This window comes from Streptopelia decaocto (genome assembly GCF_964273445.1).
Source record: "Streptopelia decaocto genome assembly, chromosome: 19".
In the NCBI taxonomy this organism is placed as follows: domain Eukaryota; kingdom Metazoa; phylum Chordata; class Aves; order Columbiformes; family Columbidae; genus Streptopelia; species Streptopelia decaocto.
This window is the reverse complement of record NC_138674.1, coordinates 5,068,313-5,087,550: the sequence shown is the minus strand read 5'-3', so window position 1 is coordinate 5,087,550 and position 19,238 is coordinate 5,068,313. Positions and strand designations below refer to the sequence as shown.

The 19,238-nt window shown below is 48.6% G+C and overlaps 1 protein-coding gene across 3 annotated transcripts in view; it reads right to left on the bottom strand.

Moving 5' to 3' along the window:
• PKP1 (plakophilin 1) overlaps positions 1–19,238 on the bottom strand; it is a 53,359-nt gene that overhangs the window by 17,702 nt on the left and 16,419 nt on the right. For all 3 annotated transcript variants that reach the window (XR_014185682.1, XM_082068909.1, XM_082068910.1), the window contains 2 exons: positions 9,473–9,897; positions 1,512–1,656 (listed from right to left, as the gene is read on the bottom strand). Coding sequence is in view for 2 of the 3 variants with exons in the window: in XM_082068909.1 (XP_081925035.1) it covers positions 1,512–1,656; positions 9,473–9,897 (570 nt within the window). In the remaining variant the exon portion in view is untranslated. The remainder of the gene's footprint in view (positions 1–1,511; positions 1,657–9,472; positions 9,898–19,238) is intronic.

The following is a 19,238-nucleotide window of genomic DNA, read 5'->3' as shown; positions in this document are numbered from 1 at the left end:
GGCAGCATCAGGAAGGGGGGTGCACCCCGACCCGCAGGACACCGCACACATTCCGGGGGGGCTGGAAGGCAAATGCCTCCAGCCGAGCTCTCCAAAATGATGGGGGGTCCTGCTGGGGGATGTCATCCAGGGGACAAGAGCCCACCTGGAGCCCCTCCTGGCACAGACCAACCCAGATTTGCTGACAATTCAAAACCAATGAGCACCTTTTAGAAAGGAAAGCAAACAAACGTGTGCTGGGATGACTCACATACCTGCTCTGACACATCTTTCTGGGACAGGCCAGGCGCAGAGAGTGTTTTTACGGTAACGAAGGGTGTGGCCACCCCCCAATTAGTGACTGTAATGTGGGCTGGGGGACCTGCACTGGGTTCAGCCACAGCGGGGGCACAGAGGTGCATCCCCACACTGCACCAGCATGTCCAGTTCCACAGCTCACATGTGGAACTGGGTACAACTGTACACAGAAGGGGACACAACATCTGGAGCTGCTCCCCTGTCACCAAAACCCTTCAATCTGTGTCACAGCAGCTTACGGTGATAATGTGGCCACAGTCTCTTCTACTGCACAGCAACTATTCCCCTGTGTTGAAATCTTGGCCTGACTGTTGTTGAGAGAAAGTGGCCACTAATAGTTGAAAAAACTACTTAATTAATTCCCAAGTGTGACTAAGGAGGTATGAGGCTCCATAATTCACATGGTGTGAATTTTAGGGTTGTCCTGTGCAGGGATAGGAATTGGACTCGATGATCCTTGTGTGTCCCTTCCAACTTAGGACAATTCTGTGGCGATTGTGCCAGGAAATGGAAAGTCACCTCTGTAGGGATGGCATCTGGAGAAACCCATGTTTGCAAGACTGCAAATGTGCAAGGATGGGGATAAATGATTGTGACAGTTTTGATATGGCACATCCATCCTTGAGACTGCCTCCTCTGCTGCATCTTGGCATCAATTTCACAATCAGAGAGTAAGAAAAATAAGCTGTCCTGTAAGAAGGCCGTCTGCTTGATCAGATATCTTTGTACATGATCACTAATTAACCCACTGGCTCAGGTGGCTGAAATGGCTGAAAAAGGCTGAAACATCACTGAACGATACACAATGAAGATCGCAGTGGGATTCAGGGCAATTTTGTGTGGCTCTGATGCTGCAGCTCCGAGATAACAAAAGATTCACTTGGAAAAGGGTACAATTGCAGGCAGAAGAGGACACAGCATCTGGAGCTGCTCCTGTGTCACCAAAACCCTTCAACCTGTGTCACAGCAGCTTAGAGGGATAATGTGGCCACAGTTTCTCCTACTGCATAGCAACTATTCTCCTGTGCTAAAATCTTGGCCTGACTGCCGTTGAAAGTGGCCACTCACAGCCAAAAAACCTACTTAATTAATTCCTGAGTGTGACTAATGAGGTGTGAGACTCCACTGTGAAAATCAAGGGGACCTGTGGCTCCTTGGTGCTGAGTTTCATGCGTCTGGTGTGTGGCAGCAGAGCTCCGAAGGGGTTTGCTCACCTCTTGCTTGGCAGACTCGTCCTGGAAGCAGGTGTGCTGGAGGTAGTAAGCACCCATGGCCTGGTATTTGTCATCGGAGGAGCACAGGAGCTGTATCGCTTTCTGGATGGTCATTGTACCGCCGTCTATCTCATCGCCACATATTCTGTGTTAAAGAGAAACACAGCGTTGGTTGAGTGCTCAGCTGCATCAGTACTGGGAATTATTAGGAAGGAACCAAGTACAAAATGTAAGATATTATCACATATTGCCATATAAACCACCTGGTGCATCCCTGTCTCAAAAAAAAGAGATCATAAAAGTGGAAAAGATACAGTGGAGGACTCTAAGCCTAAAAAGTTATGGATCCAGCCTATCCAGAAACAAAGGAGACAGCTTGGTTGAGGTGCTAGATGTCTAATTGTGTTTAAGGTGGAAGGATTAAGGAGCAGAGAACCAGTATTCACTGTTCCTCACATAAAAGAATCAGTGGACAAGAGTGAAAACATCCATCAGGTTATTAGGACAATCTAAAGCAGGCAGATGCTCTACCCACAGCATGTGATCCTTTGATGTGAGATGTGGTGGAAGCAAAAATGTGAGAGCAGGAGATGGTCTACATTGAGCTTATGAAATACTAATAATAGCATTGAGACATCCTGCTCCCAGGGTATGTTTACATTGGGCTCCACGCTCTTCATAAAAGTTGGTCACTGTCATCATCCCCTGTTCTAGGTAAAGAATGTGCCTACAGACTCCGGGGGAAAGCCATGGATACCTCTGGCCTGGAGCAGGACGGAAACCTTGGGAAGAACATAAACACCTGAAGATTTGTCCCCTTGTTTAGAAATACGAAGGTCCCGCGCTCTTTGGGTTGTGCTTATTTAGCATCATCTGTGATTTTTCAACCGGATAAAAGCAGAAAACTGTACAAACTTTCAGACTGATGAAGGGGCTCTGAACTGCCAAGCTTCTCTGTGTTTCCATTTCTATAAGGCAGTCTAATAAAAGCTATTGTGTCCCTTTAGCATCCTTGCACCTTCAGTGCACAGCAGCAGTGTCTGCTTCAATTTGCATCGCAGTAAATGACCATGAAAAGTTGAGGACTGAGACAAGCCAAAGCTTCAGCTCCTGCTTGGTTATTACTATTGCAGCAGTGATGGGATACAAATGGGAAAGGTTTTCTGGACAGGGGACGAAATATTGTTGTGCCCAATGCATGTTGTTCCCTGTTCAGGTTCTTGTTGCGAGTGATGGGGAGTTTTACCTGGGGATGGGGAGATCAGTTCCTGTCTGAGCCACATTGATTTGTGTACAAGCTCTTGCTCCATCTCATACTAATGACAGCGCAGAGGGGCTGATCACCTTCATACAATCCAACAGACTAACAAAACAGTGTTTGCAATAAGTTCTTTAAACGAGCTTAGCACATTTTAGGTATTAAATATTACTATGAGGGATTGGCTTCTTCTAGGCAGGCTCATTTCGATTGTGCCAAAGAAATGTAAGAATAAAGGCCTAGAAAGGGTACGCAGGTGTCACCACCACCATCAGTTTGCAATAAGATGAACTATTTTGTCCTTAAGCACCCAAAGGTTCACTTTCAGAACAGGCCAGAGAAACATATCCACAATTCTATAGCAAGTTTTATATCAAAGGTCGACAATTCCGCTGTGACAAGGGAAGACAGCATGACAGACTGTTTTGTCTCCCTTGCCCTCACGGGTACAAAGTTGGACACAGTTTAAATTACTCATTTAAGGACTTGTGTAGTCAATGGAGAGAAATAGGTGCTTCTAAAGAACAATTTGCCTTGGTGCCTTAGACTTTTTTCCTAAGACAGGACGACCTGCCCTCTGGAGATACCTGTTGGTGTTCAGGAATGACAGACAACGGCCTTGGATTGGACCTTGAGCATTCGATGTCTAAGGTTAGATGAACCTCATTTCACTTTAATTTCTATGCTAACAACGACACATCAGTTCATCATTTGATTTTTCATCAGTTTGAACTTCTATCAACATTTGGCTCCAAGAAGCTTCCATTACACTCGCAGCAAGGAAAGGCAAAACTGGAAAGACAAAGTTTAAACTAAAAATTATGGAGCCTTAGAAATCTCTGTTTTGGATCCAGGATGCTGTGATATTCTTTAAGTCCTTTTCATGCTCCTGAGACACATAATAGAGCTGAGACACTGATGGGCCCAGCATGAGTAGCACCAGCAGTGATTTCCCCTAGCTGAGAATATAATCACCCTAGCAAAGCCCATGCTAATGGAGATCGTTCATCAGCCACTCGGGGATGTTTCTAACCAGATCTACACTACGAGAACAACAAGCTGCTCCAAGACGAATTCTTGGACTGTGGCCATCTCCAACCTGGGCCAATGTGCCTGGTAGGAAGAGCTCCAAAGATTGTTCTTCTTCCACAAGAAAGAAGCAATCAGAATAGGGAGAGACCTCAATTACAAATGATTCAACAGGAGACAAATTAGATGATCAGATTCAGGTGTGGAAGGGAAACAAATACGAGGATCAGTATCACAGAAAGGCAAATTCCCTCCTTTGATACTAATGTCTTTGGTTCAGTTTCCATTAGCGGATTGGTTTGTCTTAATCAGATCTAAGTCTCCATCCTGGTTTAGGGCTATGAGTTCCAGGAGAGGAGGAAGCCAGCCAACTCTAACAAATTGCACTGTTCATTAACAAAATCAGAGTGAAGACACTCAAAACAGAGCATCTAGCACATCCCAGCCCAAGTCAGGCAACACCTGAGCAAACCCAACAGCTGGCTTCATGCCAAGCAGCCATATCCACCCATGGGACAGTCCACCAAGGTTTTGGTGCCACTGAAAGCTCAGCTGGAGCTTCCCCTCAGGCTTCGCTTGGTGGGTAGATACTGGGGAAGATGACACTGATCATTTATCCCAAATAAGAACAAAACAAAATGACAGTGTCTATCTTCAGATGTGGCTCTGCTTTCATTGAAGAACTTACGTTTTCATGCTGATCTTTGGTTTAGGCCAAAAGAGAGGAGATCTATCAGAAAACACCCTCAGTATTTTTCTGACTCTTCTAATAACTTGTCTATGTTTTCACTGTTTATAGTTCTTCCAGAAAGACTGAGCTCTTGCCTGGGATTGAATGGTTACAGGACACACACTTGCTGCCCCTGAGCTTCAGCCAGAGCTCACAGAGGCTGCTGCAGCTCGGCTGGGGCCAAGTGAGCATCACCATAGACAAATATGAGCACATGGAAAATGCAAAGGGTTGTCCCAGCCTTTACTGCCGCCTCTGCAGCTGCCAGCCAGGGTATTCAAGGCCTTTAACAGAGTAGCACCAAAATATTACATATTTCCAGGTGCCCTGAGAGACACTTGCTTTCATACGATCTCTAACTGGGTGTTTTAGGCTCTTTCTCCCGTGTGCAGAGAACACCAAAGGGAAATGCATCCACATCTTCAAACGAGGCCGAAGGTGCCTGCGGTATTACAGATGACAACACATACTGTAGGTGTCCGCTAATGGCTCCTGATCTATATCACCAACCCTCAAGGTGGGGAACATCTACAGACACCCCAGCTCACCTCTTCATCTTCACAAACGAGAATACCCTGAGTCTTCGCAAGGGGTGAGATCGGTCTGGCCTCTCAGTGATGTCTCCAGCTCAGACACCAGGGTTTCCCCTGAAGCCAATCAAGAGACACTGATTTTGTTAAGGGGTAACTCACTGATTTCCCTCAAATTTCAGCTCCACTGGCTTCTGGCTGCATCTCCGTGTGAATAGCAGGGGTGGGCATCTCCTGGAGAAGTGATGCGCATGTAACCAGCTGAGTCCTGCACAGACTATTGCAGAGCCACAATCTGTCCCAGCCCTGGGCTGTCAGTCCTGTGTGCAGATGAGATCTGAAGCTCCACGTGCAACACGTCTGCAAGCACAACTCATCCAATGCCAGCCGGTGGGAGCCACAGTTTCCCTGAACCTCAGCTTCCAGCTGGAGAAGGACAGACTCAAATCTCCTAGGATGCATTAAACATCACATCCTTTATCACCGCTTCTCCTTGTCGCTACCTGATGACCAGGAAGGATGTAGAGACTTTTTTCCTGACCGGGTTGAACTGCAACTTGTTATTTAGCCCAAAGCTGGCTAGCTCAAGGTGACACACCGTCACTTGGAGCATGTTGCGAGTACCACCCATCGGAGAGAATGGTTAAAGTCAGGCAAATCTGCACAGTCTTCACCAGCTGTGAACCCACTGTTGCTGCAGGTTTGCAGGTCTGTGGGATGTCACGAGAGCCCAAAAAGGAGAAGGGTTTAAGGGAGAAGAGGGAGCCCTGGACACCAAGAGGACTCCGTCCATCTCCATCAGGTAGAAGGAGTCACTCCAGAGAGCTGTATTGTGGCAAAATGCGAGTGTTGCTCCTTGAGAACTGCAGGCAGGAGCCATCAGAACAACCCATGAGCTTCTGAGCACAGGACAGATAAACTGAGCTTGGAAATGTTGTTCCAGAGATGACATGATGCTTACAAAGGCTTAAGCCCCTGAGTGGTTATAGAGAAGTGTGTCTGGAAGGGACATCAGAAGGTCCCTCTCTGCCCACTGAGCCAGGATAATAGCAACAGGGATGGTGGAAGAGGATACATTAATATTTCAGGAGATTTCTCAAAGCAAGTCAGTACTGTTTAACCTCCTGATCTGAACAAACAGTGCAAAACTCAGCTTTAATCACCAGAACCAATACTACGGGGTGAGTAAAACCCTACATCATAGTTTAGTTTATCATAGAAACATAGAATGGTTTTTCCCATAACAACATTTAGATATTAAACCACTCAGCAGGCTGGAGGAAAGGTGCTTTCATCAACTAGAGTTGCTTCTGTAAGAGGAAGGACTCTTCTGGGAGATCATTATTGAAGAGATAGTTCTCACACAGCCCAAGCCAGTTCAATAAATGGAAGCAACCACACAATCAAGAAAAATCCCAGAAATTAAATAACTTCATGACCAAATGCAGAGGGACTGTTCAGTACGGATAGTTTGACAGTTCTTGCATACTCAGTATTTTGATACCTCCACACCACTCTCGCTACCTGAAATGTCCAGTGACCCCTTTTTTATCTCACACCATCCAAGGAGATCAGATCCATAGCAAAGGACACTGGAGAAGCACCACTCCTGAACCAGCACTGGCACTGTCCACAGTTACCGCATTTCAGGGCATCTTTGTGTCACAGACAGACCCAGCGGGTCCCAGGTCCCTCTGTAACCACCCTCACAGCAACGGGAGCCACCCCACTGGGTCACCTCCGAAAGCATGGAAACCATCTAACCCTTCCCTTGCTCACAGACAACATGGCCACCTACACAGGAGATTTGTAGCATGAAAATTGAACACAAAATTATCCTTGTTACAAAGGCAAAAACTCTACCTGAGGAACTACTAGAATAGGAAGAGCAGAGCCTCAAATGCTATTATCCAGCTAAGCCTTCTTCCTGCAGAGGTTAATCATGGGATGCCTACAAGCAAACCTCTCCCAGTGCTACCCAAATGAAGATGGAGCTTTCCGAGTGCAGGATCCTCCACCGAGAAACAGCCCTACCCATCAAAGAGAGCCCAGATATGGTCCTAACCCACCTCTGAAGGCCCCTGCCCAACAAAAACACACTCCAGACCAAGGCTACCAGCAACCTGCCAGTTATTCTCAGGGATAATGGCCTTCCAAATGAGTAGTTTTTTCAAAGAGGACAAATTCTTAGTGTATTTCCAAAACCATAAGGACAAGTGCTGTCAAACTCATCTCCTTTGAGCCAAGAGCAGAAGCGCTTGGAGCAACTGCTCTCTGAACTAACCCAGCTCTGCAGGGGGGTTCACACGGAGCCGGGGGTGTGTCCCAGCCAAATCAGGGGACACAGCCCCAGCTGGGCCAACCACGGCTCCAAGCCTTGACGTTTCCCCATCAGAACCAGTTCTGCCAGATAAGCCATGCCCCAAGCCAGCGAGTGGATAAACGGAGCCACTCCCTAACCCAAGGGCACCCAGCGCCCAAGAGCATTCCTCTCGCAACAGCCGCTCTCCTTCCCTTCACAAAATCCCATTATTCTTCTAGTGACCTCTCCAAAGCAGGACCAACGAGCACTGCGCAGAGCCAGGCTTGCTTTAGACAGAGCCTACCTGGGACTAACTTCTCAAAAGCAACATTTTCCCTAGACATAAACCAGCTGTAGCCCCATGTTTAAACATTACGCCATCCCTCCCACTACACTGTTATACTCTTTAGTCAGAAATTCCCTGGAACCAGTTACTTCCAGTTTATATAATGTCTTTGTTTCCCATTCCAGAGGAATTACAAAGCCTCTGAGAGCAGCAAGGCAATGCCACCAGTTGGCCAGGGCTAATTTGCGTGTGTTAAACATGAAGTAACTGGGCACATGACAACTGGTTCCATGACAACATGCTAACAGGCAAGTGACATTTCTTGGCATACGCACGCTGGGACATATTTCTCTTACTCAATACAAAACAGGCTGAGCAGAGAATCAGCCAGAGAGATCTGGAAATCAACGTTCAGATGTGAAAAGGGACATGGTCTGGCTCACAGCGCTGACTGTGAGGGAGGATTTTCTCTATATCTACAACAGGTCTTGGGTCAAAGGCTCAACATTCTCAGGCCTTTGGTGTGAGTTACGACAAAGGCTACGAGCCCCGTTAGTCACTCTCACAGCCTGCAGTGTGCAAGTTCTCTTTAGGAGCAGGGACCAGCAGGAATGAGCTGGGGGGCTTCTGGGCTTTGTGTGACGAGGTGACACGTCTGCATGGGAGTTGTGATAACTTCTGGATTGGTGCAAGCAAGCCCTGTATGACAGCGATGCAGCAATAGTGCTGCAGAAGCACCTGGGAACATCTGTGGATGATGCAGACCCTCCTCCTCCAGCCCAATAAAACATCACAGCCTTGAACTGCAATGTTTTGCGGTTCAAAACCTAAAAAACATAGTCCTCCATGCCTATAGTTTCTGCAGACCACATCCCTTCCAAGACTATGGCTGGTGCTCCAGAGCTGGAGGCAACGCAGCCATCAGCATCAGGGCAGCTTTCAATCAACATCACTGTAACGCCATCAAAACCCCACCAATTTGGTTTGGGATTTTTTTGTGAGCGCTCTGCTGCATCGCACAGATACATCAGCCTGGGAGTGTCTGGGCTCGCCGGTGTGTTTTACACACCCTGTTGTTGTAGGTGATGTTCGCAATGAGGGACCTGGTGCTAACTGAGACGTGAAGGACCATCCTCCACCCTTGCATAACTCCTAACCCCAGTGGGGCTGGATGCTCTGCACAGGAAGGAATTGAAGACCTTCTGTTTCCTCCTCTTCCCTGGCTGGGTAAATTATTCCAGTTAGGCTATTTTTCTTCCAATTTATGGGTCACTTTTTCTGGAACCTGAATCAAATCTTTCAGCAGAACGAAGCAAGGGATGGATGGATGGATGGATGGATGGATGGAAAGACAGAGAGATACATACAATCGCTCAGCAGCTTTTTGGCTTTGATCTGCATCAGACCCTCAGTTGATTTTTTTAAGGATTTTGTGCCAAATGAGAGCAGACTGACAGCCAGGGGAGGAACCCAGAGCCCCTTCTGCTCTTCACCTCCCTCGCCTTGCAAAGGAGCTGTTGGCCAACACCACCATAGAGACTGGGAGATCATCTTGCCCGACACCACACAGCTGCAGCAGAGATGTTCAGACTGAGCCAGACTTATTGGTTTCCCTCCATGGGCCATGAAAAGAAATAAGCCCTTTAAGACCGTGACTCATCTGACCCACTTAAGACTCTACTGCAGGATGCAATTAAGCACGGTGTGCACGAGTGAGCAGATCTCCTGTGGCTATAAAGCAGCTCAGACGACCGGCTCAGATGGACAAACCTCCGCAGCACATGTCTACATTCACACACATTCAACCAGTTGCGGCAAACACTTACTTGGAGCTGGACTGAGTCTGTCCATAAACCGCGTCCTGCTTGCAGCTCGTCATGGGCTGGGCATAGACCACATCGGGCTTGTTGCTCGAGGGGCAGGAGAGGGCCCGTGTTGGCATTTTTTTACTTGTCCTGGTAGTTCCTTGCTGGGTGCTGCAGCTGCTGTAGATGCTTTGGCGGTTCAAGGTTGCCTTGTGCTCTGCCCGGCCCCCGACCTGAGTCTTCCTCAGCGTGCTGCGGGGCGGTTCGCAGTAGAGGTCGGGCTCGCTGCGGCTGCTCTTGATGTTCTGCACGAAGCAGTAGTCGCTGCCGGGCCGGGCCGGGCTGCAGACCGCCTTACTGTAGTGCTTGCTGCCCCAGCCCTCCATCTGGCTGTACGAGCTGTAGCGCCTGTTCTCCACGTCCCGCTTCAGCGTCCCGTTGTACAGCTGCTCAACGAGAAAACGGGAGACAAAACCAGAGAGGAATTAGGGCTGAGCTGGAGATCGACGTGGCCAAGCGCACTATGGGTGTTGCGGCTGCTGAATTCCTATGGCCCTCTTGGTGGCCCGATCGCCTGGTCCTTGCTGCGTGAGCCTGGAAGGAAGAGCAAAGCCACCTCCTTGCACCGAAACATTAAACCCCAAGCATCGCAGCAAACCTACGTGGGACTTGAGCTGAATAACTTTAGGCATCAAGCCCGTGAGGAGCTGAATTGTGTCCTGCATCCCTCGCTGTCCTCAAAGGTCCATGGGTGTTTATGTGCCTGTGGCAGACGCAGGACCCTAAATCACTGCTCCATGACAGTGGCAAGCACAGAACAAGCCCACTCGCAGCGCTTCCAAAGGTGCCAAACCCTCCTTTGATATCTGGGGACACTTAGTCAATAGGATATGGCACCAGGAGCTTGAAATCAGAAAGCCCAAACATGACCCTGTCACTAGAGCAAATGACTTATTTCCAACATCTGGGGTCTAACCCAACCTGTAAGTGCAGGAGCCAAAATCCTTGTATCTCATGAAAAGTCACACCACATCCTTTGCCATCACAGAGGACATTGCCCCATTCTGACCTTCCGTTACTACCTGCATTTATTTGTAATTTCCTTATGCTATTTTGTTCCCCTTCCATCTATAAGTTCCTTAGGAAGGGAGTAAAGGGAGTGAAAAATCAGTAAGGGATTCCTGAATGTCATTGTGCCAAGAGACAAGTAGAGACAACGAATATCTGTTTATGAGTTACAAGGTGTGTAGTATCAGCCCATATAATGGGATGTTCTGAGAACAATGGGGTATATGCAATAAGAATTGAGATTACTAAACCAGGAAGAAAAAAACATAAGAATAAAAGACAGTAAAAAACCACAACTACAATTAATCAAACAAGAAAATGGGCACAAAAAGAACTAAAGAACAGATCTTCCCACCTCATCCTCCTTTGGTTTATCTTGGGAAAGCTCACCCATGGTTGGGTCAAGGCTTTTTTTCTCACCTAACTTTAAGCAGATGCACTTTGGGTGCCTCTTTCTGCAAAAGCCATCCAAGGATCCCTTGGTCTGGGACAGAAAAGTCAGTGCTGGCACCTTATTATTTCCATGGAGGTCAAGGCACAAGGTGGGAAAGGTCTGTGCCTGGTGCAATAGTCCATGCAATTAAAATAAATCCATATTTCCTAACATAGGAACACCCATGACAAAAATTGGTATCTTCTGCAGGCTTGCCCTGAGTCCCACCACTATGTCCCATCATTCCTGTCTCCAACACTTCACGGAAATGTCATTATGTTAATTAATTAAGCCAAATATTTCCATTAACAAACTGATCTTCAGGAATGCGGTGAATCCTCTCTGCTGCATCCCGGAGAGCTGCACAGGTAACAGCTGAAAACTTTAGAGGTTGTTATTGAGCACACGTGCCACCGGGAGAAGAAGAAACCCTTGAGTCCATCTACGATAACCAGATTGCTCCATCATTGGAGCACCAGTCTGAAGTAGTTTTCATACTTTCATTCTGCACGTTTGCATCTAAACAGGTGAATTGCTGGAAGGGGAGAAAAGGGGAGCAAATTCTCTTTGCATTTACTCCAGAGGACACAGAAAAAACCTGTTAGTACTGCAGCACAGCAGGTAACAGGTTTGGTGCATCCTGCAGAGCTCCCAGGGGTTTGGAAGAAGAATTTGCATGTGATAAGAAGAGCAAGGACAAGGCACATGGGTAAGGGAGAGGAGTCTCAGGAGTTCCCCTGGCAGCAGGACAAGCCCATTGGAAATTCCAGGATGGCCACGCACAGAGGTGCTCTCCATCCTGGTCGTGCTTTGGATGCAGTGACAGCAAAGTGACCTTTCATTGAGTCATAGAATCACAGAATCATTTTGGTTGGAAAGCCCCTCAAGATCAACGAGTCCAACCATCCCCCACCCCTGGCACTGCCCCATGTCCTGAGAACCTCATGTCCGTCTGTCCAGCCCTCCAGGGATGGTGACTCCAGCACTGCCCTGGGCAGCCTGTTCCAATGCCCCACAGCCCTTTGGGGAAGAAATTGTTCCCAGATCCAACCTCAACCTCCCCTGGCGCAACTTGAGGCCGTTTCCTCTGCTCCTGGCGCTTGTTCCTGGGGAGCAGAGCCCGACCCCCCTGGCTCCAAGCTCCTTTCAGGCAGTTCAGAGATCAGAAGGTCTCCCCTCAGCTCCTGTTCTCCAGCTGAACCCCCGGCTCCCTCAGCCGCTCCCATCACACTTGTGCTCCAGCCCCTCACCAGCTCCGTTCCCTTCTCTCCACTCGCTCCAGCACCTCAAGGGCTTTCTTGGCATGAGAGGCCCGAAACTGAACACAGGACTCAAGGTTTGACCTCCCCAGCACCGAGTACAGTGGCACAATCACCTCTCTGGTCCTGCAGCCTGTTCCAATGCCCCACAGCCCTTTGGGGAATAAATTATTCCCAAGATCCAACCTCAACCTCTGCTGGTGCAACTTGAGGCCATTTCCTCTCATCCTAACACTTCTTACTTGAAAGAAGAGCCCAACACCCTCCATGCTACGACCTTCTTCATGATCTACCCCATTGCGGATGAGTACATCCTTCTAAGGGTGATATCATCCTCATTTTTTCTTCATTTTCCCGGGTTCAGAAACCCTCAGTTCATTAGGGAAGCAGCAGAACATTTCAGGCAGGACTTTGGTGCTCGGTGGAGTGGGGAACGCGCTCCCAGGGCTCAGCGCTGGCAGCAGCTGCAGGACAGAGCAGCAGCTTGTTAGATGGGAGCTCTGCCGTTTCGCTTTATGACTCAGTATAAACCGGGATTATTTTTTGGGGCTGCCAGAAGCTTGGCAGAGCCGTGGAGCCCCTGGGCATTTGCCGAAACTAATTCAACTAACCAGGGAAGAGCTAACTTGTCATTTCTCTAAAGCTATTGTTTGCTTCCCAGCATACTCACAATGGGCTCTCGGCCAGCAGAGCGGGCGAGGGAAGGCGTGAGGCCGTGTTTATAAATATAGAATTATCAATTCTGTATTTCCTGCTGTGTTTTATAGTGGCACAGAGCATTGTCCTCTTTCTTGCCAGCCCTGAGATGGGCGAAGCAAAGCGACCGCCTGTGTGGAAAGACGTCTTTCTGCAACACAGGGAGCCCTGGGCTGCAAGTCGGTGCAGGTCCTGGCAGGGCGGGGAAGCCTTTTGCAAACTCATGGGAAAATAGTTCCCGTGTGATGTGAAGCTCATTACCAAAGTCAGTGCATGACTTTTATTGCTGATTCTACCAGATGCTTGGCTGAGCCCATTTTAATCTCTTTCAAGTGGCACCGACCTAATTGGTATCTTAGGATTCCTCTTTGCAGCAGGAGCCTGATTCAAAGCCTCCAAATCGATGAGGAGTCTCCGTCCGGCTTCGGAGCATTTCAGCCCTGCTTGCCAAATACTCCACAAATCCTTGCACAGACGTAGCTGACCTGATCGCTTCTTGATCTCGGAAAAGCGCCGTGTCCGTGCCTTAAGAGTAGCTTTCTCTGGCTAAAAACTCTGTCTTCATTTCAGATGCTCACCAAGCTAAGCCGGAGACCTTCACTTCTGACAGCGGAGCGAACGCAGCCCAGGGAACAGGTTGTTGTTTCTTGGCTGGATGCGGTGATCAGTGAGGATGCACAGCAAGGCGTTCTGCTCGTCTGCAGAGAGGTCGCACCTCTGAGGGTGAAGGCGACGCTGCTACGTAGCCTGTGGTTTGAACAGCCACTTGACAACACTCTTGTCACTTTTGCTCATGTCATTATGCGTGTAGAGTGAGCTCTCCCTATGCAGAATAGCAGTACTGAAAAGGAATAATCCATCTCTCGCCTTCAAACCTCACCTGGAACCAGTTCAGAAGAGCACAGGTTGTCGCCAAGACTTCTCCCCGTGAGACCTGAGGGGTTGGGACAACCTGGTAGGTCTATGAGCCAAATGCCATCAAGCACCCACAGTCATGTGTGCTTGTGGGATGCACAAGGATGGTCACGTGCAGCTGGGAAACAGCGACAGCCTGAGTTTTAGCCTGAACTTCTTCCCCCAAACGTGAAATGAGTCTGTATGTTTGGGGACAAGCCTTGGGAGCCGTCCATTCATATTAAAATGAGGAGGGGAGGAAAGATGAGCACTGATAGTGTGTCAGTGTTCCTATCAGGCCCAAGGACTAAGTGCTTCCCTTCCCCAGCAGCAGCAAAGACCTGTCTTTACATTAATAAGTATTTGTGGGTCACCAGTTCTCATCCTGCAACACGGGACCATCAGTTGGAACACCCAACAGTCGCACAAGCCAGGTAAAGAAATGTCTTTAACCTCTTATTTCAACTGGAATAAAACTGGTGCTAGAAAGTCAAAATGGCTTTAACACAATCATCGATCGTGAGGATTTTTCTGTCTTTTTTTTCTTCTATAAACCCTTTAGTTTCAAAGTCTCTGCCCCCCATGTTTTCCAGAGCGGCAGAAGCGCAGGGCCAGGCGCAGCAGCCCCGGAATCGCGCTCCAATCTCAGCTCTGCCTTTCCACGTCAAGGCCCTCCCAGATAACTGGGTGTTTCTGACTTCTGCATCTAAGGACGCGATCAGTTCATTACCTGGCTCTCATTTTTCCCCTTGCAATTTGTTTGTTTCTAGAGCAGCAGACAGAACGAAGTGAAGGGCTCCGTATAAACACGTCAGGAGCAGGTTTCTCCCAGGCTGGAGGGCAAAGCACAGGCGATGCAACCTGACAGCGTCCCACCCTGAGTGATGGGTGGGGAAAACTCTCCGTGCCGCTTGCGAAACGCTCCAGCCGCCGCCTGCTACGCGCTCCGTTGCAAAAAATGCAAAACCAGCAAATGTATTGTTTATCTATTTCTGAAATGCTCTTTCCCACCTCTCCTGGGTGCTGCCTTTCCGTGCACTGTTTCATCTGGTTCTTTATGCAGCTGAGATTTACGTCTGGATGGTTTGGTTTGTTCTGTCCAACTTGCTGCTCTAAACCATGGAGTCTCTTGCAAAATCTCACCAGGGGCTGACCAAGCAATGATGTGCAACAACTATCAATCCTTGTTTTCTTTGGTAAGGTTGCCCAAACCACTCTTTTTTATAACTTGAATGTATCATCACAGGAAATAACAAATTTTGCCCTAAAATCCTTATGGAACAAAGCTCCCACTGACAAGGAGAGGGTTTTGTCCACAGAGGCAAAGCCAGCCAGGGGCAGCAGGGACCATTCCCATCTGTTTGAAGGGCATCGGGCTGCATGTCTTGTGGCAAACACCTCCCATGCAGATAATATATTTGGGAGAGAAGGTTCTGCAACTTTGTCCCACAGAGGAAATTTGTTTAAGAGTCTACATACAGTCTCTAGTGCAGAGGGATCCCCGAAGTGCATGTTTTTTCATTAGTGTCATAACAGATATAATTACTAGAGAAACTAAGCTGGGTGGCCAGTGTAGCGTGGAGCACAAGACCCCAGTAGCGGTGCCTGAGGAGAGCAGTGGGGAGCACTGGTGGCCCAGTGGCCACTGGTCCCCAGCTCTCATGTGCCAGGACCCACCTCAGTTACCTGCTTTAATGGCTGCAGCAGGAGATGTGTCAAATACCCTTTGGTCTGGGAGCTGAGCTGCTCTTCCGAACATTACAAGCCACAGGTTGAGATCAGCTCTGTGGGGATGATGATTTGCTCTACCTGATGGAGACAGAACACCCGAGATGTGCCTGTGACCCTATCAACACACACACAGTGTGACAGGGACCTTGTTCAGGGCAGTGCTTGGGGGGGACATGCCGCAACTTCTACCCAAATCACGCCGATGTGTTTCCTTCTTGTGGGAGCAGCAGCACAGGGAGTTGGGGGTGCTCCTGCATCTGGTCCTGATTCTGCATCTGGTCCTGATTCTGCATCTTTGTCCTGAGTCTGCATCTTTGTCCTGAGTCTGCATCTTTGTCCTGAGTCTGCATCTTTGTCCTGAGTCTGCATCTGGTTCTGATTCTGCATCTGGTCCTGATTCTGCATCTTTGTCCTGATTCTGCATCTTTGTCCTGAGTCTGCATCTGGTCCTGATTCTGCATCTGGTCCTGATTCTGCATCTGGTCCTGATTCTGCATCTTTGTCCTGACTCTGCATCTGGTCCTGATTCTGCATCTGATTGTGATTCTGCATCTTTGTCCTGACTCTGCATCTGGTCCTGATTCTGCATCTTTGTCCTGATTCTGCATCAACCCAACAGTGCCAAGACAGACATGGGACACCCCTGGCCCCCTAGCCGGGCTGGACCTGCTGCAGGTGCGAATGAAGCCTCAGAGGGTCTGTGCCGGCAGCGTGTGTCCCGGCTCCGTGTGTTGCCTTCCTGCGGTGTTGGGGATTTGGCTGGGCACTTGGGGTGAAGAGCAGACGTGCTGCAACCCTTGGGCCATGAGGCTGTGACAGTAGCTTTGGAGTTGGACTTGATGATCCTTGTGGGTCCCTTCCAACTCAGGACACTCTGTGATTCTACGATTTAAACCCAGTGCTGGGCAGATCCCATTTCTGGGGTGGTATGAGGGTGCCAGAGTCGAGGGTGCAGCTCATGCTGAGGATTCTCCTGCCATGACTGCGCTGCTCTGGGTGCCCAGTTTAGCTTGTTCAAACCTCCCTCATGTTTGTCTGTGTAAATTGTGGCCACCACCGCACCTCCTGTGGGACCTCAGGCACTGCTCGGGACTTGCGTCAGGACACGGCGTAGCCGGCTCCTGCGGTCTGGTGGCTTTGGGAACAGGTGGCCACTCACAACTCACGCTGTCAGTAGGGTGACAAATGTCCCTAAGGGTCTTCTGGGCTGAACAGCACCTGGACTGAAAGATCACCTAACACAGAGAGGTTTGCGGTCACTAATGCGGCCGTCACTGTGTCCAACCGCAGTCACCGTGCAATGGGACCAGGGACGCCGTCCCTGGAGGATGAGCCACCCCTGACACGTGAGCCAAGGAAATGCCAAGTGCAGCTCTGCCGAGGTGGGGACGTGGGGTGGCCCCACTGGGTCCAGTGTCACCTACACTGCACATGAGCCAGCACTCATTGCAGTGCCGGTTACAGTGATGCTACGAACAGGGCACTTCGCAGTAGGAACAAGCAGAAAATAGTCTCTAAGAAAGGGTAAATAAAGGGTTTTAGTGAGAAGTGTGGACTGAGCCAGAGAGAGCATTGTCTCCAGGTCTATAATTTATTTCGCTCTAATATTTGAACATCAGTAACTTAAATCAGGAAGAAAACTCAGAAGCAAAAAGCTTGAGGTTTCCAAGAAGACATAAAACCAGACGGACTAAGGCAGGAATAATAGCTTTAAGAGCTGTGGGTGAGACAGGGTAAACGACATACTTTCTTGCTATGAAGATGTCATTTAGAGTCACTAGCTAAGGCAACGCACCGATAAGAGCAGCGCCTAAGTTGCAGGTGCTGTGGAGCAGCAGTATGGGCATGGATTGCTTGTTACACCCTTTGAACTCTAGAAGCATTCAAAGTAATTTTCCTGAATATTATACCGGGTCATTTCCCTGAAATAGCTGAATTTCCCTGTGCATCTCAAAAGACTTTGACACTTCTCAGAAACATTCACAGCATCAGTCCAGCAATTCTGTCCTCAAAACCAGATTTGCTTTATCTTTGTTCTCATGTCTTACAGCCCAGCAATGACAAGCAGGAAACACTTTTAAAAAGCTCAGACAGAGCCTGTACACGTTTCAAATAGGCCCATAGACAAAAGTTCAAGTTAACCCAAGCTGGAGGTTGGTTGTGGATGTGTGTGAACCCTTAATAGTTTTCTGGAAGAAGCAAAATGGAGGCGGTTCCTTGGGGAGCGTGATGTCTGTTAAGCTTGTTAAGCAGATTTAGGCTTGAGGTTATATGTTCCAATGTGCCAATGGCACTTGGGACTCATGGCCCCTAACTGCTGTCATCTGCCTGCTGGGTGACTGCTCCATCCAGATACCATCCAGAGGGGCTGATTCATCCTGACCTGACAGATCTCCAAGATAGGGGAGATGAATCACCTCCTCAGCCCTCTCTCTTTGTTGGCCATGGGAGGAGTCTAGACGACTTGTTAAGACTCAACGTCTGATTTTCAGATAGACACAGTTAGGTAAGACAAATTTTACTGTGAATCCTTCCCGAGTCCCTGTTCTTTTTTTTCTAAAGAAGCCCAGGTCTTGAAGATCTTTACAAAATTTGTCTGGAATGAGAGGCTTGTAAGACACTTAAGTTTGGAGAAAGACCTTCAGGAAATGCAGAGGAGTTCACAGAACATACATAAAGGTCTTTTCCAACCAAAATTATTCCCTGATTCTACAAGTCTGTGGTGAACCAGAAGTTCATGAGCTGCTGTGTGCACGGTACCCGGTGGTGTCTGATGGGGGCCCTGACCTTCATCATCACCTTGCAAACTCTTCACCAAAACACCATCCTCACCGCTGGGCTGAAACCCCCAGCAGCCAGGGGCATTTCTAACTCCCTAACACTTGTCCAAATGTTGCAATGATTGGGAAGAAGATAATGAATGAACAAAATTAAACAAGAAACACCAGCACCACTAGCTGTAGTGGCACCTTGTCAGCATGAGCGTGAGCTGGGGGGCAACTGCAGAGCTGGGGCTTTGCTTCTCTCTTTAATAAAAAAACCAGTTAGAAACTACTGGAATGGGTGCTACAGAGCAGTTTTGCTTAGACAAAGCATAGCAAACTCCATTCAGGAGTCACAATAGACCAACAGCAATACATCATCAAAACAAAACATCACAAGCATTTGACTTACAAAGCCCAGAGACTCCACCTCCGGCCCAGGAGGTCCCTCAGATGCTAATTTCTCATGGCCACAAAAACACTTCAGGTTGTGTCCTTGACTGGTTACCATGCTTAGACCCTTCTGCAGGGCCCCATCACTGCCTTGGTGATGGAGACAGGACATTTGGATGGATGGATCTCTGCTCTGACCCACCCTTTTGGTCTTAGACCAGGCAGAAACACTATCTGGGATTTAACCAGCTCATCAAGGGACATTGAAACAAGTTGACAGACAGTCTGTAAATAAAAATGTCAAAGATGTGCCAACCCTTCCTACAGGACACTCAAGAGGCAGCAAACCCAGCGATGCAAACCCAGCAAAGTGACATTATCACTGCCTTGAAGCAAGCACGCTACGCCACGGCCATTAAGAAAGGCAACAGATAAATCTCAGCTCAGGAATGCGATTGCCATGAACAGGCAGAGGATCGGGCAACCACCAGGAAAAGCTCCAGCCATCTGTCTCTGTGCTTGAAGCCAACATAAGCAGCTTTCCTGGTTTG